The sequence below is a fragment of the Vipera berus genome (genome assembly GCF_964194415.1).
Source record: "Vipera berus genome assembly, chromosome: 1".
Classification (NCBI taxonomy): domain Eukaryota; kingdom Metazoa; phylum Chordata; class Lepidosauria; order Squamata; family Viperidae; genus Vipera; species Vipera berus.
The window spans coordinates 195,316,273-195,342,273 of record NC_138202.1 but is presented as its reverse complement, the minus strand read 5'-3'; the positions used below and the strand labels follow the sequence as shown (position 1 = coordinate 195,342,273).

Here is a 26,001-nt window from a genome sequence, read left to right as displayed (position 1 = left end):
GGGGAAAGATGGCCCTTTTATGACTTGTGGACTTCAACTCCCAGAATTCCTGAGCTGTCTCAGGAATTCTGGGAGCCGAAGTGCACAAGTCATAAAAGGGCCATCATTTCCCCACCCCTGCCGTCGCGTCTCGAGGCTCTTAAGTCAAGTAACCTTAGCAACCAAACACGCTTGGTAACCGGGCTAGCAGGTGGCTGCTGTGGCTTCCTGGTCCTTTGAGAGGCCCATGGACGAATCCCACCGAGCTGCTTTGCTCACCGCCTCCTGCCTGCATATGCCGGTGAACCCGCGCACCAAAGTGCCGGCGGCGCTTTATGAAAGGGTATCAGAAAGAGCCTCGTTGGAAGATGGCGTAGGGCAGGTAGGTAGCTGGCTGGCTCGCTGGCAGGCTGGCTGGTTGGTGCCGCCGCCGCCGCCTTGTTGCTGCCGCTCCTGCTCTCTAGTGGCTGGAGGTGGAATCGAGAGACGGGATTTCTGCAGAAATGGTTTCCCGAGGCGTTCAAATCCCCCAGCGCAGGGGTTTGCAACCTCGGCTCTTTTATGACTCGTGGACTTCAACTCCCAGAATTCCTGAGCCAGCTATGCTGGCTCAGGAATTCTGGGAGTTGAAGTCCACGAGTCATAAAAGAGCCGAGGTTGCCGACCCCTGCCCCAGCGCCTTGGGTCACGCGCGTCATTCCCCAGCCGGCTAGAACGCGACAATAGCTTAATTATGACGATTAGGTGCCATCCGTCGCTTTTAGCGACCACGTAAGTAGATTTTCTCCCGACTGACTCTAACGTGATCCTTCAGCAATTCCAGCGGTGCCTTCAAAGCTACTGTAACTGAATGCATCCACCTTGCTGCTGGTCGTCCTCTTTTCTATAGTTTACCCTTCCTTTAAAGAACCTCGCCCAATCCTAATTTTGCCCCCTATTCAGTTTAATTGAATCCCGGGTAGATTATCCGTTTGGATAAGAATGCCATGTGATTCCAGCCTTATCAAGCCAGATCTTCCTAAGGATGAAAATATGATAGTGAAGGCATTTCTTTCCTCCCTTCCAAGATCCCTGAGAATTTTTCTTTGCCGCCTGAATTTTCTTAATAAAAATGCCTTTTGCACCATTTGCAGCACTGAACACAATTCTGCAGGCTGGCAGATTTGGGGGATTTTGTTACTGTGATATTAAAGTCCCTTTTAATGGAACCCCCCCCCCCTCTTCATTGTTGCATTAGAAGCCTGTTCCAAAATTTGCCTGCATTTGTCTTGGGCATATGGGAGAACTTCAGGTGTCAGCTCTTTATATATGATATATAGGAGATACTCTGTATTAACTTGCTGGAAATTTTGAACCATTTGTTATCCAGAATTATCTATTGATTTTAGGCTTTGTCGAGTTAATAATTTGGGTTAATCAGCATTGGGACTTTTATTCTGCAAATCCAAGCAAATAGAGAAGTTTTACATGTTTCTTAACTGTCCTTAGGACACTAAACTTATTAAATTGCCAGTTATTTAATAAATATAATTTTCTCAAAGAATTAAAACAAACATGGCCATCTTTTGTTTTAGGAATCCTTAAGTCCAGGGAGCGAATACAGTTCCATCATGTGTGCTGATTGTAAAGATTGGCTAGATCTCTCAAACATGTACCTCTCAAATCAGGAATATTATTTAAAGCTGGAAGAACTTAAGAATGCTCATCTGGAAACCATGGCAAAATTGGAAGAAATGTATCAGAATAAGCTGTTTCTAAAAGATGTTCAGCCTTTAACTGACACAGATGTGATGCATTGTAAGACATACAGGTAATTTTTACAATAATATACAGTTGTGAATTATCCTTTGTCTCAAAGTGGTTAAATATTGCATATATTAAATATTGATCATTGGAACAAAATATTGTTATTAAATATGTTAAATATATTAAAGGAATGTAAATAAGTCTGATGGAAAACAACACTAAAAAGAATACTTAGCTCTTGTAGACAACGACCTTAGCCTGAGCTGTATCCAGGTACCAAAAAAAACCACAAACAGAAGAAAGATTGAAAATAGATCATTAATTTTTCTGAATTTAAGTTCTGTTCTGTTTTGCTTTTAATTAGTGTTTGCTTCAAAATGTTATTGTGAAATATACAGTTGTGAAAACTATACCAGCCAGAATTACATTCTTGCAATTTACAGTGAGATGGATCCTTGATTTAGGAAATAGATCAAGAGACAAGAATTTCTTCTCATGCTGTTCTATAATTTTCCAGAAAGCTTGTACCACAGGAAATGTACTTCTCAAATCAGGAATATTATCTAATATTCTGGAAGAACGTAAGTTTCTCACCTGAAAACCATGGCAAAATTGGAAAACGTATATCAGGATTGAGTTTCTAAAAGACTTAACATTTAACTAACTGTGTGATTCAGTTAGGTAAGCAAGAGTAAAACAAATCAGTAAGAGAGAAGTATCTTTCTCAGACTTTATAGGTTGTGTAAAGGTTTAACAACACTGATTGTTTGACCAGTTCTAAAAAAAAAGAGAAGAGGGCATCAGACTGCTGATTTTCTCCCCTATTTTTTTTGACGTATAATTAAACATAATACAGGCTGTGACTCTGGCATTAAAAATTAATATAGAATATGACAGTATAACTAAAAACTGCCTCTTCATCATAGGTAGAAATGGAAACATTAATTGTAACTTCAACTAAGTATTGTCTTAGCAATGTTTTTGAGTTATTATACATATTAGCAAGAATAAAGTGTGGATATTAAGAGAGTAAGAGATGCCCAGTAAGATCAGATCAAAGGCTCATCACACTCAGCATCCCATATCTTACACTGGTCAATCAAAAGCTATGAAAAATATCAAAGAATAGATGTCATGCCTGATAATATGTTTATTTTGTTTTCTTTCTTTAAAAGTCCAAAACAGTGCAAATATTTGTATTACTGTAACTTCTTTTTATTTTGGCTGTGATTTTCACATTTCTAGATTTACATTTTATCAGTTGGATTAATGAATTTTACTGGAACTATAATTGTTAATTATAGCCTGACAGTGGGCATATTTGTACTCCAAGAAAAATATGGAGAAAGGAGCACACGATTCAGAAATCAACTTAACATTGTGTGAGAATTGGTATTCTTTTAATCTAAAGCAGAAGTCCCCAACCTTTTGGGCACCAGGGACCGGTTCCGTGGAGAGAAGTTTTCCACGGACCAGAGGGTGCATCCCACGGATGGAGCTTTGCTTGTTTGTGCGGACCAGTTGCTGTCATGCTGCAGCCCGCTACGGGTCCACGGACCGGGGGGTTGGGGACCGCTGATCTAAAGCTTAACATACTCATAAATAATTGTTTTAGACATTCTTTTTTATTCCGTTTGGCAAGAGGTTCCACAACTATTATTTAATCAGGTTAATTTGTGTCACAACTAAGCATTACCTTTTGTTATATTTAGATCGGCATGGGAAACTAAACCATTTCAACTTCAGAACATGCATAGATCGTTTTCTGCATCTGATCTGAACAGTTCATTCCATTCATTAAATTTCTCCGATGTGACTGATGAAACACTAGAGTTAGGAACAAGTGACAGTGATGTTGGATCACTAACACTGGACAAGACTGAAAATGCATGGGATGGCTGTTCTTTGGAGGATTATTCACTCAGCTCTAAAACTATTTTACCCAAATTAAATGTTTTGAAGCTAAGCAAGAAAAAGAAAAAGTGGTTCCCCAAAATCACAGTACCAGAACCTTTCCAGATGACTATTAGAGAAGCTAAGAGGAAGCAACAGAACATCAAGTCCAAGTCACTCATGGAGCTGGAAAATAACTTGCTGAAGAAGCAACTAGAGGAGGAGGCCGAGTGTCAAAAACAATTTAGAGCCAATCCGGCACCTGCACATGTTTTTGTCCCTCTTTATCATGAAATAATGCAGGAAAATGAAGAACGTAGAAAGTCATTTAGAGAAAGGAGGGGAAATTTCCTTCTAGCTACACAAAAGCCATTTCAGTTTATTGAAAGAGAAGCACAAAAGAAAGAACTGAGAAAAATGCAATTTTCCTCACCAGAAAAAGCAAAAATGTTTAAAGCTAAAGCAGTTCCTAAATTTGTTTCCAGTTCAGAAATGAGAGAGAAACTAAAGGAAGAAGAACTCTATAGAGACATTAGAATTCAAGTTAGATCTGAAGAGCTCCTACGTAATTCATCGCTTCCCAATAGCAGATTAGGAAATAAAGGCGCCATTAGGCCCAGGCTGCAAAACTGCTTCGAACAAAGTGAAATATCAAAATGCACGTCAAAGACCAAAGTTAAAGTCCCTGATTTTGAAACATTACATAAAAAATTCCAGAAGCAGCTTCAAAAACATAAGAATGTGAAAAGTACCACAATCAGTGAGCCTTTCAATCTCCATACACCAAATATTTTGTCCAATAAAGAGAAAATTCTTGAGGACATCGAGATGGATGAAGCAACATTAAAAGAAACACGCTGGCCTTATGTCTCTACAAGATGTCCCCCTCGAACTTTGGATGGAAGTTCATATCCTTCAGGCTGTGTACAATCTCCGTCTCCAAGAATTACAGCATCTACAAGAAAACGGCTAGAAGCCATAAGGTAAGCCCTTAATGTGCTGGGTAATTAATCCCAAGTTCTTTGTGGCAAGTAAAAACATGCAGATGTTGAAAATACTTGTTTTACAGAAGTATGGAAAATGTTTCCATGTCAAGGATGTTCCCGAATTGCCATTGGGACTGTTCTGAGTGTTAAACAAATCACATGTGAGAGATTTTAAAGATAGAATGGACTATTTTTTTCTTAATGTTTGAGGGTTCTACTTGTGCTATTCTGCTATTGTTCCTCAAGTTGAAAAAGGCATGTGGCTTTTGTTGTGAAACCACCTTGGTCTGCATTAACCAATGCTTCAGACTCCCAGCGTGTCATCCTAGTCTGTCAGTTCCTCGTCTATATGTCAGCCAGTCTGCAAACATTTTGAATATATCTACATCATCTACATCTGTACTTATATATCTGTCTGTATCTATATCTCTTATCTCTATATCTATATCCTGTACTTTTTTAATCTCAAACATGAGTGACTACTTACCAGCATTTAGGGCCATAGAAATCCGCTTAATTCTGCTTTTGAAAGGAAAATAGTTTTTGTTTAAATCCAAGCCTTGAAACCTGCAGACTCAGATAAGGAAAAGGAGCCTAAAAACTATTACAAATCTGTAAGAAACTGGGGAAATCCAAGGAAGCAAAGTGGATCCAGTTTTTCGGACTGTTTGTTTCCAATCAATAGATGTTGATAGGTGAATGTTTTTGACTAGAAATCCGGGTTAAGACTTTATGCTTTAATTTGGCTGTGCATACTTATGTATGCTTTATTTACTCTGATATTTCAGTTGTACTCTGATCTCTCTCTCTTTTTAATCTATGCCAGGCATGTCAAACTGCCAGCCCGCATGCCGGATGCGTCACACTGCAACTGCGCCCACCCGATTGCCGGCAATAGGGAAAAAGTCGTGATATGTCCTGCGACATCATGTGACGTCACGCGTTTGACATGCCTGATTTATGCAATTCCATAGTGTGGGAATGTGAGGGCCACAAAGATTTCCTGGTGTTCACTTTATTTTCAGTGACAGGAAAGCCAAGAAAAGAAATGTGTGATTTCTATTCCAAACACAGATAGTCCTCAACTTACAACCATAATTGAGCCTAAAATTCCACTGCTAGGCAAGATAGTTGCTAAGTGAGTTTTGCCCCATTTGCAACCTTCCTTGCCCCACTGAAGTGAATCACTACAGTTGTTAAGTTAGTTACACAATTGTTAAATGAGTCTAGCTTCCCCATTGAGTTTGCTAGTCAGAAAGTGGCAAAAGGTGATCACATGATTCCAGGGAAATGCAGCCATCAAATACATTGCAGTTGCCAAGTATCTGAATTTTGACCACATGACCATGGGGATGCTGCAATGGTTGCAAGTCTCTTTTTCCAGTGTAGTTGTAACTTTGAACAATCACTAAATGAATGGTTGTAAATTGAGGACCACCTGGACTCTTAATAATGAATAGAATTAAAGGTAAAAAATGCTTTTTGAACCACAAAATATGAAAAAAGTGGGTGAAAATAATTATTTTTATCCTACTATTCATTATTTGGAGTTCAAGCAACAAAATTATTTGTTGCAGGGGACCCAAGTTAATTTTTTGATAGCCACACCAAACTTTATAAACACTGAAATATCTCCCTCCCAATACCTGGGGTTTGCTATGTTATCCAAAGGTGCCTTACCAAAAGGCTTCAAAAGGGGTATCGAACTGCCGGTCTGCAGGCCAGATGTGTCACACGGAGGCCGCACCCACCCCAGCTCCAGCAAAGGGAAAAAAGTTGTGATACGTTGCGACACATCATGTGACGTGGCGAGTTAGACACCCCTGAGCTACAAGGTCAAAGAGACTTCCTAGACCAAATTTGATGGGGCTGAAATATTTGTCAATCACAACAAAATTCATTTGGTAATGGATTCAGATTCATGTATCAAATGCTACAATGTGATCTGTGGAAGTTTGGAATATATATATATATATAATGATCTGTCCAGGTGTTTTGAGAAAGAGGGCCACAAAAGCTGTTATGCCTTAGCCAGACTTAAGTTTATTTTCTTATTCAGGAAATCGGCTGAGGAAAAAAAGAAGGTTGAAGAAGAGCATAAAAGAAGAGAAGCAAAACAAAAAGAGAGAGCAAGAAAGCTACAAAGGCTTATAGCTACCCGGGCTGAGGCAAATGATCCACATCAGAGCCTAGCCGAGATGCTTAACTCAAAGTTAAAATTGTTTAGGTATTCTGCAATATATCCCCTGATTCCTGACCCCTTAGATACAGGATCCTTAGTTTAGTAGTAGTAGGCAGAACCATATAGTCTTTGCTCCTTCCATTTTTATTTTGCTAAAAGATTCATATTTAAATTCCATACCATTTCCATGTCATGGTATATTAAAAAAACAGGAAACATGAAAAACAGAGAATGAAAGAGTATCTGCAGGAACTGGAAGAAATTGAAGAAAGGGTGGAAAAGAGGCCTCTATTGTTGGAACAAGCTACACAGGTCATTGACATTATCTCTGATATTTCTCTCTATATCTATTTATGAAATTGCTATTTTTTCTTTGTATCTTGTGTTTAATAATTATTGGTAAGATCATGCTACTAATGCCACCTGTCGCGTCATTAGGCTTAACTTGATTTACCAGTGCCATTGCTTCCTGCTATGGTTGCTTAATGATTGTTTTAAAGTGGTTTCCACTTTTCTGACCCATTATATGTCATGATGCAGAGAACATTAAACGCTGATATTTTTCTCATTGTTTGTTGTTGATTTGCAGCAGCTGACAGCATTGAATCTGGATATATAATATGTTTGCCAGCTTAAGGCTGTGATTGAGAAGTTAAAACTTGTCAAGATGTAAAGCTGTCTGCTGTCTGAACAATTGATTTAGATTTCAGTCAAGTAACCTGCAGATTTGGAATCTTTTGTCTTGTAAAATAAAAGGAACACATGTAGAGTGATTTCTTTAAACGTGGAGATATCTTTCAGATGTATTAATTTTGTTTTCTTTTTAAATGTAGAAGAATGCCCGGCTAGCAGCAGAGAAGCATTATTCTGACTTGCTGCGAGAGCTGGGACTGTGTGAAGACTTTATTTCAAAGAAAGGCCAAACTGCTACTGAAGAGTTTTTGCAGGATTCCTACAGTAATAGCTTTGAAAGCTTGGCAGCAAATGTAGAAAGGTAAATTTTTAGCTTGGAAGCTTATAGTCCTATTTTTGAGCTTCCTAGTGTACTTCATTCTAAATATGAAATGTCCAGAGCTGGTTTTGATTAGGAAAAGCTGACTTTTCAGAGGAAGAATGCATAATATGCCAATAACAGACAAACAGCTCTTGAAGAGTTCTCTTGTTTTGCTTTCTATGTTTTTAGTGTACAGCAGGGATCCCCAACACTCTGGTCACCGCCCAGTACTGGGCCGTGGCCGATTTGGAACCAGGCCGTGCAAGCGTGCTCAGCTCCCACTTGTATTTATTGCTCCTTTCCTTGCTAGCCATTGTTAATAGCCTGGTTGTTCAGGGACATAAAAACACCAAGAATAACTGCACATATCTTTGTGTATTATATTTATTTATTTCAGCATACTTTTTTATATTTGGGAAAAGTTTATTGTATCCTTTAAGCTGACTAGAATAAAAATTTGGGGAAAGACCCATTTCCCATACATAATTCATTCCACTTTATAAGCCTGAAATCAAGTTATCTTATAGGATGTGAGGGCGATCTGGCTGCGACGTCTGTCACCCCATTGATCGCCAGGGTTGATTCGGCTGATCTGGCTGGCTAGGCGGGTGTCCCCTTCCTCCCTCACCGCTCCATGTGCATCCCTCCCAAAGCTGCGTGCTTGGTGGTAGAGGACAGCCATCCCAGATAGAAGGAGTGTACTGATCTTCGGTCAAGGATATACGAAGTTATCTTATATTGCTTTTTTAAAAATAGAATTTTAAATTGAAAAAGCAGGACAAATGTAATGAATTGTAATAATGTAATAAGTTGTTCACTCATAAAATAGTTTATCTTTTTCTACCAAACTTATAACATTCAGCAGTTTAAAGTTAAATTATTGGTCTGCCTCTGAAACAATGAAAACCAATTGCCAAGCTTGAAAAGGGGTCTCTCTGGCCTTCCACTCTCTGATGTAATGTGTTTTGAAAGCAATACATTATTATTCAGTGGACCTATTGTTTCCCCATTTCACCCAGTGATAAGAATGAACATGAAGAAAAAAAAGAATCTGAAGAAGATAACTCCCAATTGCTGTCAGCTCAGCATAGTGGGGAGGAGGAGGAGAAGGAAGAAGAGGAAGAAAAAGAGGAAGAAGATGAAGATGCTGCCACTCAGTCAGATCATGCTGATCAAGCAACTCCTGAGCATGCAAGTGAAAATGATTGCAAAGATTCAGTAGAAAAATCCAGTGATTATGAGGGCTGATTAAAATATATTGCTACTACTCTTAGTCTCGATGCTCATAGTTTATTTATTGCACCTAACACAGATAGTCCTTGGCTTAGGACAGCTCCTTTAGTGACCGTTTGAAGTTACATCACTGGAAAAAGTTGACTTATACAATTTGTCACATCTATGACCGTTGCAGCATCCTCATAGTCACATGATCAAAATCTATTGAATCTAAGGTATAAAACAGGCATATACATAGAATGAAGGCTACTGCTAAGCTTGTAAGCCACCCTGAGTCTTCGGAGAAGGGCGGGATATAAATGGAATTAAAATAAAATAAAATAATGGAATTAAAATAAAATAAAATAAATAAAAATAAAACGAAAAGAAATCACTGATTTCCAGTGCTGGTTGTGTTTTAACATGTTTTTTAAATTCACAAATAATCCTTAGGGTACACTTTATTATGGTGTAGCAAACATTATAATTTCTCAGATTGTTATCTTTTGTTGTAAAAATGTACCTGTCTACTGACATAACTGGTGATTATAATCACATCTCATATGCATTCCTTTCTGACTGTTCTTAATGTTGTTGTATCTTGATCTTTTTTTTAATGATGTACATTTTGACTAAAAATCTTTATTGCTTTGAAATAGTTTTTTCTTTTAAAAAATAAGAAATTCTGGATGTTTTACAATAGAGTATAGTGAATATTTTTGATTGAATTGCACTGAGAAATAATTAATTATCCAAAACAATAGCATTACAAACTTCTCTCAAATTACCCATGAACTTGCAGGTATGCTGTTTCAGCCTCCATTTTCCTTATGTGGATAATAATGCAATTTTTCAATATGTAAATGCTACACACCTTTGCTCAAAATGTAATTTCAGCAACCATAGACCTGGGAGGATCAAGTATTTCCCAATTGATTTTTGAAAATGTGCAATATGTTATGCTGGATTTTTTTAAAAGTTTGTTTCCATAAACAAGAGATTTGATTGGAAAGGATATTGAAAGGATATTGTTAACAAATAATGACATTGTGAATGAGGTTGGAAAAGGAGCAAGTATAGTACTGAATATTCATGAGCAGTACTTTCTAGCATTATGCACCTGCCTGTGACTACACAAAGTACTTGTGCCTGTTTCTAGCCCTCTGGCTGGTGCAGCAAGGCTTCCCCAGCTACTGTGGGAGCTAGGAGAGAGGTACCGCTGCTTTAACCAATTGCAGAGAGGCTATGTTTGTGCTGCCATGAGTTCTGATTTAGCATCTCTTATGAATCTAATCCAAATTACTGCACAGTCTTATGCTCTGTAGGCTTAACAATAATTTGACTAGAGCAGGTGTCCTTCAGTACATCGATCCCTTCAAGTTTGATTATTCATCGATCCCCAAAATTTATTATTTGAAAATAATTTACTAAATATTACTATAATTGATAGCATTATGAATAATAATAACCGTTGGACGGTCCCTTGGGAATCAATATTGAATGCTTGGGGAACCCTAGGGGGTGTAGTGGCCTTGCGGTTAATGCATTGGGCTTGTCAGCCAAAAGGTTGGCAGTTTGAGATGCAATTACCATGTGATGGGGTGAGCTCCCGTTCCCGCCCCAACTCCTGCCAACCTTGTAGTTCAAAAGCATGCAAAAGCAAGTAGATAAATAGATACCACTTTGGTGCAAAGGTAACAGTGTTTCGTGTGCTTTAGCATATAGTCATGCTGGCTACATGACCATGGAAGCATCTTTGAACAATGATGGCTCCCTTGGCTAGGAAACAGAGATGAGCACCGCCTCCTAGAGTCAGACACAACTGGCCAGGGAAACCTTTCTTGGACCTAAGGCAAGACAGAGACACAGAGGCATAGGATATTTAGCAGATTAAGCTTGGAAGAGGAAGCTTGGAGTAGAAGAGGAAGTAGCTCCAGATAGGAAAAAGAAGTCAGCATTTGTGTTTCTCATTAACTGTAATATATAATAGGTAGCTGTAGGATGCCTGTGATAGCAAATTCTTAGTTAATTTTTTTTAATTATGTAGGATTTCACTGACCATTGTAAAATCTTCAGTTATGCTCTTGATCTTGTCACTGACAAATATAAGCACTTGATTTGTAATTATTTCCATTTTAAAAAGTTCTTCCCTATCTTCATTTATATACATCTGGGAGATCTGTGTTTTTTTGAACATCATGTTCCACTAAGATTTTTTTTTCCAGATAGAGATTTTCTATTTCCTGCATTGTGACCTGAGTAGCAACAACATCCCTATCAGTACAGCTACTGGATGTATGATTTCAGAAGACAGTTATTTTTCTGTCATGTTTATCTCAGTGTAAATATACATTGCCTAAAGCTCATTTGATATTTGGAACACCTGATTGTTGTGTCTAATGTACTATACCAGACATGTCAAACTCGTGACGTCGCACAATGTATCGGGACACTTTTGCCATTGCGGGCAATGGGGTAGTTGTGGCTTCCACGTGACGCATCTGGCCTGTGGGCCGGCAGTTTGACACCCCTGTACTATATGAAGAAAGGACAATGTAAATCCCTACCTTTACCACCACTGCTGTCCCACCTATAGCTCCACTTAACCCCTTTTCTAATATTCATGATGGAGAAAGGGGCATAGTGCACCACACATTCACCACCTTTTAATAACTGCTATAAAGTACAATATTATACCAATAAAAGATAATTCTTGAGATTGTGAAATAAGGTTTGAGGAGAAAATAAATTTACTCATTGACAAACTGTACCATACAAGTGTTTTCTTCCATACTAGTATTTGTAATCTTCCTCAAAATGTAATATAAATGATTATTAATACTCAACATGTCAGGCAATCCTTTTTGTAAACGGTATGCTCCCTACAGTCTCAAAGACATCAAATATTCCTATTTTGCAGTACATACTTTAGAATATCAGAAAAATACAAAAAAAAAACTATAGATGTGTTCATGATATCACTAGCAGACAAAGGAGAATTAAGGCAGACTACACCCTTTTTCATTTAATGGCCAATCCTATAATACACTTTAAATTTCTATCAGATTTTTCAATATAATCAAGGAATATTTGCCATTCAACATTAAACCTACTAATTAAATTCTGATTAAAACCTGCAATCATGCTGATTTCAGCTGAATTTTCTACTTAGGTATGTTAAGAATAGTAGTTTTTCAATCTTGAAAATAGCCGATTTGAACAGGATGTCTTTCTGAGTGACATTCAGATTAATAACAGAATCTCCTTTTCTCAGAAATTCAGAAATGGCTAACTAAATTTAATGGAGCTAACTCTCCACAAAGCCATAACTATTTATGTACGTGCGCTTAAAAGCTCATTTCATCAAAACAAAGCTTCAGAGGCTTTTTTTATAATTTAGGAGGAAAGTCTCCAGACTGCATTAAGCAGCTCTCTTTTATCAAGATGGAGAAATGCTTGCACATGTATTTCTTTTTTTTGGGGGGGGGGGGAAGGGGAAGGCCTTCTTGTGGGCTCTGCTGTCTTAAGACTTGCAGATTTCAGAAAAGCAAGGTCAAGTAAAAATTCTCTAGCTGCTGACTTCCGGTTTCCTGTTGAGCAGCGAAGCAGTTGAGGATTCAGAATGCTGAGCCCTTCAGCTGAATTTCTGTTTGGGGACCCTAAATGGGTCAGGAGCCACCCCGGAGAGGTGGCAATGAAGGAAGGTAGTCCCAGGGACCTAGGAGAGACCACGGTCTCCCTGATCGGTCCAGGAGAAGCCTACCAGACACCAACAGAAGAAAGGTTAGTTAACTCCATTGTCAAGCCCAAGCTGCAAACAATGGAAGTCAAAAGCCCTACTTTAAGCTGATTGTAAACAGCTCGTTTGAATCTGGGTAAGAATATTGATTTTCTCTATCCTATCTACTTTCCTGAAGAAGAGAATTCCCAAAAATAAAAGACCTCCGAGAGAAGGAGGGTCCCCCCCTCGACCTTTTGGCTATTGGAAGCAGTGAATTTTACCCTTTAGGGAGGGAAAAGATTAGAAAGATCTAAAAAATGAACCAATGCTGACATCTACTGATGGACGAGGATTATTTGGGGACAAACTTCTGTCTCTGACCTTCAAAGTTCTCAATAAACACAGCTGTGTAGATAAAGTGAGACTTACAAATCTTAGACAATGAATACCTCAGAAGAGGAAATATATGATAAACTGCAACCATTTCAAAGGACAATGATCTTAAATTACAAAGAAATACAGAACAACTTTGAAAGTATGAATCAACTTATCTCCAATTTAATTCCACTTCAAGAAAACTCTCAGGAAAATATAGCAGAGATGACCGAACATAATTCTGAGGATAGAGACTTAAAGATGGAACCTTATAAAACAAAAGAATATGATTTAATTCAAGTGGAAGAAAAGATAACTTACATTTCAATGCTTCAAAGCAATTTTGAGAATAAGAAAAAGGACTGTTTTTTCCTATTCTTCTGAAAAAAACTGAAATTTAAACAAAAGCAAATGTTTTATCTATTTAAATGTGACAATAAGAAAAACATAAAAATGTGTTTTGAATGAGAGTTAAAGGATTAGATGATTAGAACTATTAAATGGAATGTTTAAAGTTTAAATAGATTAAATACATTCTTAGTTATGGTAAAAAAGAAATTGAGGGAATAAATATATATTAAATTAGGAGAGATACATATTTTAAGTCATATGTTATTTTTTGTATCCTAGTGCTCCTATCTTTTTTTTGTTTCCCTCTTTCTTTTCTTTCTTTTTTTCTCTCTTCTTTTTCCCCTCTCTTTTTGTCCATTCCCTAAACTAACCTAATCCTAAACTAAATAAATATATTAAATATAATAAATAAATAGATAAATTTGTAAATAAATAGGTAAATAAATAAATAGATAAATAAATATAAATAAACAAATGTGATATTAAACAAGATAAATAATGCCTTAATGCCCTAAACTTAACTAATCCTAAACTAAAAAATGTAATAAATAGATAAATAAATAGATAAATAGACATATAAATAGGTAGATGAATAAATAAATAGGTAAATAAATAAATATAAATAAACAAATGTGATATTAAAAAAGATAAATAAGGAAGAAAATAAATGTAATTGATGCGTTTGGTGGAATCAGAGGATGAAGTAAGAAGAAAAATACCTTAGAAAAATTAGTGCCACTGAAGAAAGCAGGGAGATTTTTGGAGAAATATGCACAATTAAAACTGAAAAAATGGTGCAGAGGTGAGAGAGCAGAATTGGAGATATTCTTGCTTTTGCAAGAAGCAACTTTCCCTTTCTCCAGCCCCCTTTTCTCCAGCTGTTAATTGTTACTTTTGTATTTTAATCCTACTTTGGACATTATTAACTCGTATCTCTTTGGATCATAATAATTGTTATCATTGCTAGTGAAACAAGTTCCCCTATACACTTTTCCATTCATACAGAGTCAGTAATTGAAATATGAGAATAAAGTATATTTTCCCCAAACGTCTGCCATTAGAGCTTGACGTAGCAGCAGCTTTCCTCCCTCACATCCACTCCCAGACCAATTCAGGGGTACAGAAAATGATACGACAATGTCGGACATAACACAGCAATTAGGTTCGCAGCATATTGTCAACAGTAACATCAGTGGGACTTCTTGATTTTGGTTTTTGACTTCCTAATAGTCATGTCCCATAATTCTTTGGTTTCCAGAGTACAAGGTATCAGTCTGCTTCTCCTCAGCATTGAGGATGCAAAGACGTCAGAGAAGTCTGTCACGCCCAGTTGCAAGGGTGCATGTGTAAAATTTCCCAGGCCTAACAAATATAATTCTCAGGCACCTGCTATCCATTGTAATCACTGGTAAGAGATGGGAGTGTGCATCGAGGGAGACGCTGCTGGCATTCCCGGGCTCTCAACTTCACCCCACGTTTCTGCCATGTTTTACCAGGAGCCTCAGAGATTTACCTATCCTTCACCTACACTCGGATGTGGCCCTTCGCTCATGGCTGGTGCTGCCTCGTGGTACCGGCAGTCTTCGGGAGGGATGGGGCGTTTCAGCATGTGTGGAAAAGTGGGAGCGTGGCACATATGAAGTTTGGCACTTTGAAATGTGATGTCATTGTGATTGGGGCCCTTGGGTGACCTGCAGAAAGTGTCGCTTATCTTTCCCTGTGTTGCAAAGCCAACTTGCCCTCCTGCGATGCACCTTGGGAAGCACACAAACATTTCCTATAAAAGGGCTGGTGTCTTGGCAAGCGAAACTGCTACTCTGTAATAGCATTGTGGTCTCCTGGCTACTGTAACAATGCCATATGATAACAACAACAAAAACACCCCTAAACCTTAGCGTGGGGATAGCCTGCTGCACGTCCTTCTGATTAGCTACAGTGCCTGGGACATACCTCCTTCCCCCCACCAGCTGGACACTTCCCTGGCAGCCATGTTATCCTAAGCTCCTGTGTTTTGCTCTTGTGTTTTGCGCTGGACAGCAGCTGCCATTTTGTTTTATTATCTTATGCATGTAAACCTTGTGGTGGGATAACGATGGCCCGTTAGACCAATGAACTTGCATCAAGCAATGTTTTATCACCCGGTCCAGAAGTTCAACCCATACTTTTCCCTGGGGTCACCTTTTTAATTTCTTCCCAGGCTGGATCAAGCATGCTCCTATTGGTGTTTCTGATAAAGAATTATCTTTATGAGCATTTTGTAACTTGGTTTAAATATAAATTATTCAGAATAAATTTTGGGTTAAGATTGTGTAATATATTTCTCGCTTTTTAAAAATTATTTTTGTTACTATTTTTAATATCTCTTGTTGCATGGGTAATTTTTAAGTTTTACTCGCGTGCTATTAATACTTTGTAAGAGTGAATCCAGCAATTGTAATTTATTTAACAGATTGCAGTAAAATGTGAACCGCATTAGGTGCCAGTTTGTTTTCCGGTCCAATTCAATGCGATGGTTATCACCTTTAAAATCCTTCATGGCACAGGATCAGTTTACATAAGGAAGTGCCTTGTCCCACCTCGTCCCACCCAGTTAGGGGGAAAGGGTATGTTACAGACCCTGTCAGTTAAAGAATTTCTACTGGTGGGATCCAAGAAGAGAACATTCTCTGCCATTGCCTCCCTCCCATTGAACATCTTGCCTCCAGATGTGAGGTTGGCCCCCACTCTCCCAGCCTTCTAACGAGTATGAAGACCTGGCTCTGCCAATTCATGTGGGGATCAAAGAGCAGCGTGCCACTTTTGGAGGACCTGGTGTGAGCCTGAGAGAAAGTCCCTCCTTCTCATTCAGTTTTCATTCTGTTTCAATTCTTATCTTTTATTGCATGGAAAGGTTCTTTCTCAAAAAATTTGGAAATCGTACTCATTGCAGTGTATTTTTGGCTGACCCTTAAATACCTGAGATAGCTTCCTTGTTGGGTCTTCTGGCATTAACGTTGTTCCTCATAGGGGAAAATACTTAACACAGTTAAGGTCAGGCATTCCCAATGACACAAAAGTGAAGAATAAATGAACATATTAGCCGTATCCCTCTTAAATTAGATCCTGGGAGAGGGAGGGAGGGAGGGAGGAAGGGAGGGAGAGAGAATTTAAATAAGTCAGGGTCAAATTAGTTTTTATAAAGGTGGTGTTGGTTTGTCTTCTTATGTAGGGTTCATGAGTCTGTAGTATGTGCTAGAAATCATTTCATGCCTGTAAGTGCCCTCCTTTGCAGGACATTGAATAAAAATAAATTCAGCTATAGGTTACCTTTCCCGCTCTTTCAAAAATAGCTTTCAAAAAGATTTTTAATTTTTTTTTCATGAATTGTTCTGAAATTTTCACATTAAAATTAGGCTATAACATTCAGACATGAAATAGGAGATTTTAGACAGAATGCCCTCTCTAATGCCATTACAAATAGAGCTTATATATTTGCTTGAATTTCTTCATAGTCTGTTATTAAAAATATTGTTCTTTAGTGTGAATTTGGAAGAAGTATTTTATATCCAAAACATAGGTTTTATCTATCTCTAATTAATTTTTCTAGTGTCAAGCTCACTACAAAATGTTCTGCAGCTACTCACTTGAAGGCTATTTCTCCAATTAAATGTCATTAAATGACACATTTGGCAGCTTTGGTACGATTCCTAGCTTTGGCTTCAGAGCCCTAGTCCATTCCCCCCTTCTTTTCTGCAAGCATAATAATTGTAATAAGGTAGAACTTAAGTACCATCAAATATCTGAGTAAATAAAGGAAGAATATATGATCTCTTCCCTTCCCACAGAGTAGTTACTAAAAACATTTATTTGCAAACATTGGGTAGCTATTCTTTAAGATCTTATTGAACACAAGCAAGTTATTGTAAAACACTGCTATTACTCAGCTCTATATGCGGGTAACAAAGAAATCAAAAAGGGAAATGTATTCATTTTGAGTGCTTACTTAGTGCTAAGCTAAGTCTTCTTGCTCCCCCTACTTAGTTCTATGTGCTTTGCATGTTGTGGAGTAGAAAATAAAAAAGAAGATACAACATTACAAAATGTATGGGATACAGCCAAAGCATACATAACAAAAAAAACCCCTAAAAGAGACAACAATGGTTAAGAGAAGTATTTAAAAAATTAGAATTAGAACTACAAATAAACCCACAAAAGAAAATATTGAAAAGAGAAATGGAAATAATAAAACATAGATTAAATTTAATAGAATCAGAAAAATTGGCATAGCAAATCAAAAGGGCAAAGCAAAACTTTTTTTGAAAAGGCAAATAAACTATGAAGATGGTTAGCTTATAAACTTAAAAAAACAGGAGAAAAAATGGATAAACAATTTAGTAGATGAAAAAGGCTGTTTACAATTTAAAAATGAAGCAATAAAAAGATAATTAAAGAATACTATGAAAAACTGTATGTTAAGGAAGAAATTCTTTGGGAGAAAATGACTCAATAAATGGAAGAAAATAATTTACCAAAAAATTCCTGAAAATTTCAAGACTATGTTAAATGAAAAAATAACAACGATGGAACTGACAGAGGCAATAAAAAGACAAAAAAATGAAAAAAAAAAACCACCAGGACCAGATGCAATCCCAGCAGAGTTTTATAAATGCTTACAAGATACATTAAGTTTACCATTGAAAGATGTATGTAATGAACTTTTATTGGAGGCAAAACTCCCAAATACATGGACAGAAGCAAAAGAGGACTCAGACATGACACAGATAAAAAAACTATAGACTGATATCACTATTAAATGTGGACTACAAAATCTTCACTTCAATAATAGCTGAGGGACTGAAAAGATTTTTCATTGAATTTATACATCCAGACGAAAGCAGATTTTTGCCAAAGAGACAAATAAAAAATAATTTGAGAGTAATATTGGACATATTGGAATATAATGAACTGCATCCAGGGAAACAACTGGCATTAATATTTTTAGATGCCCAAAAGGCATTTGATAATGTTTCTTGGCAATTTATAATTCAACAAGTAAAAACAATGGACTTTGGACAAAACATTATAAATATGATTCAGACAATATATCAGAAAGAAACAGCAAAAGTGATTGTAAATGGGGATTATACAGAGAATTTTGATATACGAAAAGGCACAAGACAAGGATGTCCACTATTCCCACTACTATTTATCTTAACTTTGGAAGTTTTAAATAAAAACATTAGGTAAGATCCAGAAATTAAAGAATTGAAAATAAAAGGTGAAACCTATAAATTGCAAGCATTTGCAGAAGATTTGGTATTCATTCTAGAAGAACCTTTAGAGATGATTCCTAAACTGTTGGAAAAGATAGAACAATTTGGAGAGATAGCAGGACTAAAGAAAAATAGAGAAAAAATCAAAGTGATTGTTAAAAATTTTATAGATAAACCAAAAATATCAGAAAAAATAGCCTTGCAAATAATCAAAAACATCAAATACTTGGGAATATATCTGACAACAAGATGTTCAACAATAAACAAAGATAACTATATTAAATTGTTAAATCAAATAAAGCTTGATTTGGAAAAATGGAAAAATCTGCAACTGTCGATGTTAGGAAGAATTCCTATGGTGAAAATGAATATATTACCAAAAATACTATTTTTGTTCCAAACAATACCTATAAAACTGGAGAAAAAAATTCTTTGAAGATTTAAACTCTCCAATTCAAAAATTTATCTGGCAAGGAAAGAAAGCTAGAATTAAATTGAAAATGTTACAAGAAGCTAGGGGAAATGGAGGTTTTGGCTTGCCAGAATGGGTTTTATATTATCAAGCATCAGTACTAACATGGGTAAAAGAATGGATAACTCTTAGAAATAAAAGATTGCTTTACTTGGAGGGACATGACCTACAACTTGGTTGGCATGCCTTTTTTATGGTATGGGAAAAATAAAATACATAAATACTTCCAAAACCATTATATTAGAAATGCACTATTATTTCAGGAACAAAGATGACCAGCCCCTAGCCCCAATAGTCAATGTGTGATGGTGTTTAACAGCCCCAGGCAGTCATAGCAGCAATAGTTAATGATTTCACAGTGACCATTTGGAAACAAGTGGGGTGGGGAAAACCCTGGCTCCAGGCAGCAATAGGAACATGAACAAGGTAGTCAGTGTTCTGCAGTAACAGCTCGCCCCACCAAGGCAACTCCCCACAATGTCTATAACTTGCACAAGTAACAATAATCAAAGTTCGGATGGCTGCTAGTCTCCAAAGCAGTAACGACCAGCCTCTCCTTCTCTTTTGTCGTCGCTCGCAGTCTCAGGTCTCGTTGGTGTCAAAACCCCTTCCCCCTTTCCTTTATTGTTAAAATCTGAATTTATCAACCCCTGCAATATTCTCTCTCCTCACTCTCTCTCTTGCTTCCACTCAGGATATTCCCCCTGCGAAAGGAAGCAGTAAATTTCCACCTTCTCTCTCTCTCTTAATCTCTTCTTCCCTCTCCTTCACAGAAAGGGATCAGCTAAAACCGCAAATCCATCTTCAACTTCACCTGGTCTTTCTCCAACAACAGCAACCCCCACCCCCTTTCTTTCCTCCCTTTTTTTTCCCTTCCGCCCGATCCATGCCCACCACACCCAAAACTAGCAGCAACAGTCTGAGCTTCCCTCTCCCTGGGCAGGCTCCTGCAAAACCTTTCAGCCAGCCCCACTAGACTAACATGGGGAAAAAATAAAATCTAAGATCTATTTGAAAATTCCAGGATGGATCTCAACAATGGAAGCATTTGAACATCCAAATCTAGTCAGTCTTGATAGAATATGGATATATAAAGATATTCTAAATTCTGAAGGGAACTTAAAATCTTTTAAGCTCTGTAATGTCCTTTTTAATAAAAATTATATCAAGATTGTATTCAAGATTGTCCTCACCATGGATTTGTGTCACAGCAATTTCATACTGGCAGTTCTGTTTTCAGTGAAGAAAGAGTTCAACCGTAAACGGGGTCATCCTGAGATGGTTAAGCAGAGTCAGATTCGGTTAGTAGTTGGATGGGAAGCCATGAAAAACTTCTAGGGCTAGGTTGAACAAGATTGGGAAATTAAAAACACATAAAAGGTGGCAATACAAGGCTATTTCCATATGTTGGCAAGCAAACCATATAGACTTATCTCCACTGTCACTAGGTGTTGAGTCTAACCAGTGGTGGGATTCAAATATATGAACAATGAGTTCTCTGTGTGGATGCCACTTTCGAAAGTCCATTTAGGGCCTGGGCAACAAAAAATTAGCTACCGGTTCTGCCGAAGTGGTGTGAACGTTTACGGTTGAACTCTTTCTTCACTGAAAACAGAACTCCCAGTATGAAATTGCTGTGACACAAATCCATGGTGAGGACAATCTTGAATACAATCTTGATATAATTTTTATTAAAAAGGACATTACAGAGCTTAAAAGATTTTAAGTTCCCTTCAGAATTTAGAATATCTTTATATATGAAGCTGATTATCTAGACCCGTTCCAATCGGGTTTCAGGCCCGGGTACAGCACGGAGACGGCATTGGTCGCTCTGGTGAATGATCTCTGGAGGGCCCGGGACAGAGAACATTCCTCTGTCCTTGTCCTATTAGACCTCTCGGCGGCTTTCGATACCATCGACCATGGTATCCTGCTGCGGCGTCTCAGGGGATTGGGAGTGGGAGGCACAGTTCTTCAGTGGTTCTCCTCCTATCTCCTGGGACGCTCACAGTCAGTGTTGGCAGGGGGGCAGAGGTCGACCCCAAGGACTCTCGTTTGTGGAGTTCCTCAGGGGTCGGTCCTCTCGCCTCTCCTGTTCAACATCTACATGAAACCGCTGGGTGAGATCATTCGTGGTTTTGGAGTTGGGTATCATCAGTATGCCGATGATACCCAGCTTTTCATTTCGACTGCAAACCACCCCAGTGATGCCCTCGATGTGATGTCCCATTGCCTGGAGGCGGTTCAGGTCTGGATGGGGAGGAACAGACTTCAGCTCAACCCTGACAAGACTGAGTGGCTGTGCATTCCGGCATCCCGGGACATTCAAAATATTCCACCTCTCTCTATGGGGGGTGTGAGTTTTTACCCCCCGTGGATAGGGCTCGCAACTTGGGAGTCCTCCTAGATTCACAGCTTACCCTGGAAGACCATATAGTAGCCGTGACTAGGGGGGCTTTCACCCAGGTTCACCTGGTGCGCCAGTTGCGGCCCTATCTGGACCGGGATGCCCTGTGTACGGTCACTCATGCGCTCGTGACCTCTCGCCTGGACTACTGCAATGCTCTTTACATGGGGCTTCCCTTGAAGACCACTCGGAGGCTCCAACTGGTACAGAATGCGGCCGCGAGAGTTGTCTTGGGAGTTTCCCGGTACTCCCATGTTACACCTTTGCTCCACGAGCTACATTGGTTACCAGTTGTCTTCCGGGTGAGATTCAAGGTCTTGGTTATGATCTTTAAGTCCTTACATGGCATGGGTCCAGGGTACCTCGGGGACCACCTGCTGCCGGCGTCAACTTCCCCCCGCCCTGTGCGTTCCCACAGAGAGGGCCTCCTCAGGGTGCCTCCGGTCAGAGAATGTCGACTGGTGGCCCCCAGGGGGAGGGCCTGTGGGCGCTCCGGCTCTATGGAACCAACTGCCGGTTGAGCTCCGGATGGCACCGGACCTTCGCTCCTTCCGGCGCGGTCTGAAGACCCATTTATTTGAACAAGCTGGTCTGGCCTGATGGGGGACGTTAGGGTTTTTAATGGGTTTCTTATATTGTTATTGTTTTTTATCAGGGCACTTGTTTAATTCTCTTTTAATTTTTGTATTTGCTATTTATATATGCCCTGTTCACCGCCCTGAGTCCTTCGGGAGAAGGGCGGTATACAAATTTAATAAAATGAAATGAAATGAAATGTAATGAAACTGGCTGAATCCCACCACTGAGTCTAACAACAGGGTGTTTGTTTCCAAATGATATTGAATTTGTGATGTTTAAGCTCTGCATTACAAGGTGGGTTTTTTTATGTAATCATTTTTGTTTTAAGTAGAAAACTACTAAAAATTATCCAGAAGATTCACAGCACTGAGGAAGACTTTGTTTAAAATGTCTGGTTTAAGCGTGTCATCAGGGATATTAGACTGCTTTATGAAGGTTATATTTTTATAATATTTTGATAGATGATTGTTATATCAAATTACAAAGACACATAAACAGATATATAGATACATATACACAATATATTGACCAATCAATGAGGCATTTTGCTCTTCTGCAGAATGTATTTATTTGTTTGCTTATTTAATTATTTATTACATTTATAAAGCTGCCCATCTTTCAATCAATTCTGGGTGGCTACCAATCAAAAATTAAGTCATATAAAATCATATCAAACTATGAACCATAACCAATGAAAACATTAAAAACACCAATCCTGGCATATACTTTGCATGAATGGCATCAGATCAGTTCTAGATTAGATTTACTATAAGCATTTAAGAAATCCTTGTGGAATAGTTGGAGTGCAAAGAATTTTGGTGATGTTATTTTCAGGCCTTCAGTATTTTCTTTTAACCAACCTTGCATCGTGGCACTTTTTTTGATGCTACATAGGCCTGTGATGTTTCCTGTGACCCTTTGAACTTGCAGATTTCATCCCTAGCCTCTACTCCTGCTGATGCTTCCCTTAGGCATTCCTAGGACGTTCATGCAAAGTACATGAAATCAAATGTCAAGTAAGAATTTGCTGATACTAAACAATGCCATGATTTTAGTAGGAATTTAGATTTTTCAGGCAGAAATGAGAGATCCACTATATTATTTCATTGTGGCAGGAGCAAGAAGCAGGGCAGTTTGTCTTCAGGTAATTATTGTTGCAGCCTTGTTTCACTAAGTCTTTGCAGTTTGTGAACTTATCTTCATGTGTGCAAGGATTTGCTGAAAATTTTAAAAAGAGAGGAAACATGAATAAAAGTGAGATATCACCAAAAGTACAACTGCTAGGGACTGTTTTACAATTGTATGCAAAGTTTTAGAACTCAGAATCAAATATATGTATTTTTAATAGGATGATTTGTAGCTGAAGATTTTTAAAATTGAAAATAGTACTTAGATTATTATTTTAGAGTATATATTAGAGTACCTATATGCAGCTGCTGAATTATTACTTTCATCAATAGTCCTGAACAAAATTCAACAAAAAGCTGGTATGGATTTTAAGTTTTTCCAAAGCTGAAATGGATTGATATCATCCTCGTCTTCCATGATTCAATTGCTTGGGCTCATCAACCACTAGTGTGGGAGCATATAGGAGCACAATTGAGGCAACTCTGGATGTCTGGTTATCTCACGATAGCATGCTTCATGTATGTGGTGATCCAGATGTCTTGCCTAGGCCTGTCTTACTGGATTGCTAGCTATCTTCCATTAAACCTGTTATTCTACCTAGAGACGATTAGCTCTTCATATGAAATCTGTTCTTTGCTGACATGACATGACCTTTTAAAAATGTTGGTTTAATAATTGACCTTTTAAAAAAAAACTTACTGCATAGTCCGTTGTCACAAGCTGAAGGACAGTCCCCACAAGGTGGCCCTGATGTATATGGAGTAGCAGTTTTACCTTGCATGTTTCCTCTGGAATGAAAAAGAGGAACAGAACAGAACATTATTACTGTTCCATTTGTGATTGCTGAAACTCCCAGGCCATTTCAATAGATAATTAACTTTGGTTGCCTTGTCTTGGTTTCTTTGAATTGAGTTTCCAGTTTTGAGAGAGCAGACAGCACCCACCTGACTTCTGAAGTCTTCTCCGAAAGGGAGTAATCCCTGTCAACGTTTGTGAGAGAGCAAAAAAGGATTTTCCTGGCTTGTTAAAGAAAGAATTGAGGGAAACTCTGACTTCCTCCTAATGTCTTCCTTCTTCCCCTCTTTCATTTCTCCTCCTCTAACATTCTCCTTCTCCCATCTCTCTGTCTTTCTTAATTCTCTCTAAGCAACACAGAAAGGATTTTCCCCTTTCCTGCCAATCATATGCCACAATCGCTTGAGGATGCAAGTCTGCCTTCTATGCCTGCCATCCATGCTGTCTCTCTGCAGGTTATTTGATCCATGTTTTTTCCCATGTATTGCCCATAGTTGGAGAGGGACCATGTGACAAAACATGTGACTGTAGGTTGAAGATTTCCAGTTCCGTTCCTGGAATTGCCACTCAAGTTAAAAAGAATAAGATGAATGGAAAAGTAAGCAAAATGAATACAGTACAATGAACAGGATTAGGACAAAAAATAAATGTAATTAAAATTAAGGAAATTAAAATAAGTAAAATCTAATATTGTACATGTCCATGTGGTAAATAATTTGTCCCTTTACTCATATAAAAAATAGTAATTTGGTGTTCTGGGTGCTGCACTCAATACTCGGGTTACATCCAGGTCTAGAAGGAGAAAGAAAATATCTATCCTTCCACAGCTTTCTATTTTTTTTTCTGGATGGATGGATGTATTGAAAGAGTTTCTTGGCTTCTCAATTCCAAAATGACTCTGTTCAGCTTCACAAGTTAAAGAAACAGTATTATGTTAAAAACAGATATCCAAGCAATAACATAACATCCTACCACATCATCACCAACACAGAGGGGAAATTGTCTGCAGAATTATATATTAGTCCTCATTCAGTGATTGACTTAGAAAGCAAACCTTTGCAGCTATGATGGTAACAAAAAACTAACATTGCGGTCAATCCTTGCTTTTACAACTTTGCAGGTCTGTAAAAGTAAAGGAAAAAAAGATTGACACAGTAACACAGTCAAGATTCCCCTTTGGGACCACTTGGCTTAATGACTGAGTTGCCAGTCCAAATTGTGGTAATTAAATGAGGACTAGCTTTTGTTTAAAAATCCCAAAGATTTAATTCATAACCCATTGCAGAAAAAATACATATAATTAATTGAAAATATAACCGTGTATGTCAGCCAATCTCATGAAAATTTAAGTATTTTTTATTTAATTGCTTGATAAAAGCATCTGCAGGAAGGAACAGTGATGTTACAGCACAAGCTTTGTGGCTTAACATGTTGTGTCTGATCAGGGCACAAGAAAAAAAGGATGCGATTTGCATTGTACTGTCACAATGCCTATTTCATCCAATACAACAGCTTTATTGATTAGCCCTTGGGCCATATCAAAGTGCAAAGTTCCAGCAACAAACCGTCACCAAAACTTGATAAAAGCAATCCAAAATGGAATTTGATAAAATACAATTTAAAATGGAATTAAAATAAAATACAATTTAAGATGAAATAGTAATAAAATACAAATTTAAGATATAGATAAAATATGATAACATTATATTTCGGAGTCGCCCTTGCAATCTACCCCAATCAGTCCCACATATGCAGATCTTAACCGGATCATCTTGTTTAAATACTGTGCTACATTAAATGTTATTTTCAAGTTCTGACTGGACATAAGATAAGTTATTTTGATATGGGGATCCCAATGGGTCATTCGTTTGGTATATAGACAAGATACCTGTCTCTCACCCTCTTATACAGACAACAGTCAAATAG

General features: G+C 38.0%; 3 protein-coding genes across 5 annotated transcripts in view; 1 reads left to right on the top strand and 2 right to left on the bottom strand.

Annotated features, from left to right (window-relative positions):
* Positions 1–8: 8 nt before the first annotated feature.
* Positions 9–11,829, top strand: FAM161A (FAM161 centrosomal protein A). Of its 2 annotated transcripts, none has more exons than XM_081346786.1 (6): positions 9–361; positions 1,554–1,789; positions 3,438–4,601; positions 6,999–7,098; positions 7,620–7,780; positions 8,800–11,829. In XM_081346786.1, exons 1-6 carry the CDS (start codon positions 227–229, stop codon positions 9,026–9,028), a joined length of 2,025 nt encoding a protein of 674 aa, XP_081202912.1. In that variant the 5' UTR covers positions 9–226; the 3' UTR covers positions 9,029–11,829. The 2 variants fall into 2 exon arrangements, with proteins under 2 accessions (XP_081202912.1, XP_081202913.1); XM_081346787.1 differs by lacking the exon at positions 9–361 and adding an exon at positions 669–750.
* Positions 11,830–22,787: 10,958 nt separating this feature from the next.
* Positions 22,788–26,001, bottom strand: part of LOC308660125 (serotriflin) — a gene marked incomplete at its 5' end in the record, with an annotated part of 67,239 nt that continues 64,025 nt past the window's right edge. The window contains one exon of the mRNA XM_081314342.1: positions 22,788–23,012. The remainder of the gene's footprint in view (positions 23,013–26,001) is intronic.
* The window catches only part of LOC308670983 (cysteine-rich venom protein), a gene marked incomplete at its 5' end in the record, with an annotated part of 69,293 nt that continues 66,303 nt past the window's right edge, over positions 23,012–26,001 (bottom strand). For both annotated transcript variants that reach the window (XM_081332866.1, XM_081332865.1), the window contains 2 exons: positions 23,012–23,370; positions 23,980–24,068. In XM_081332866.1, coding sequence (XP_081188992.1) covers positions 23,246–23,370; positions 23,980–24,068 — 214 coding nt within the window. In that variant the 3' untranslated portion in view covers positions 23,012–23,245. The remainder of the gene's footprint in view (positions 23,371–23,979; positions 24,069–26,001) is intronic.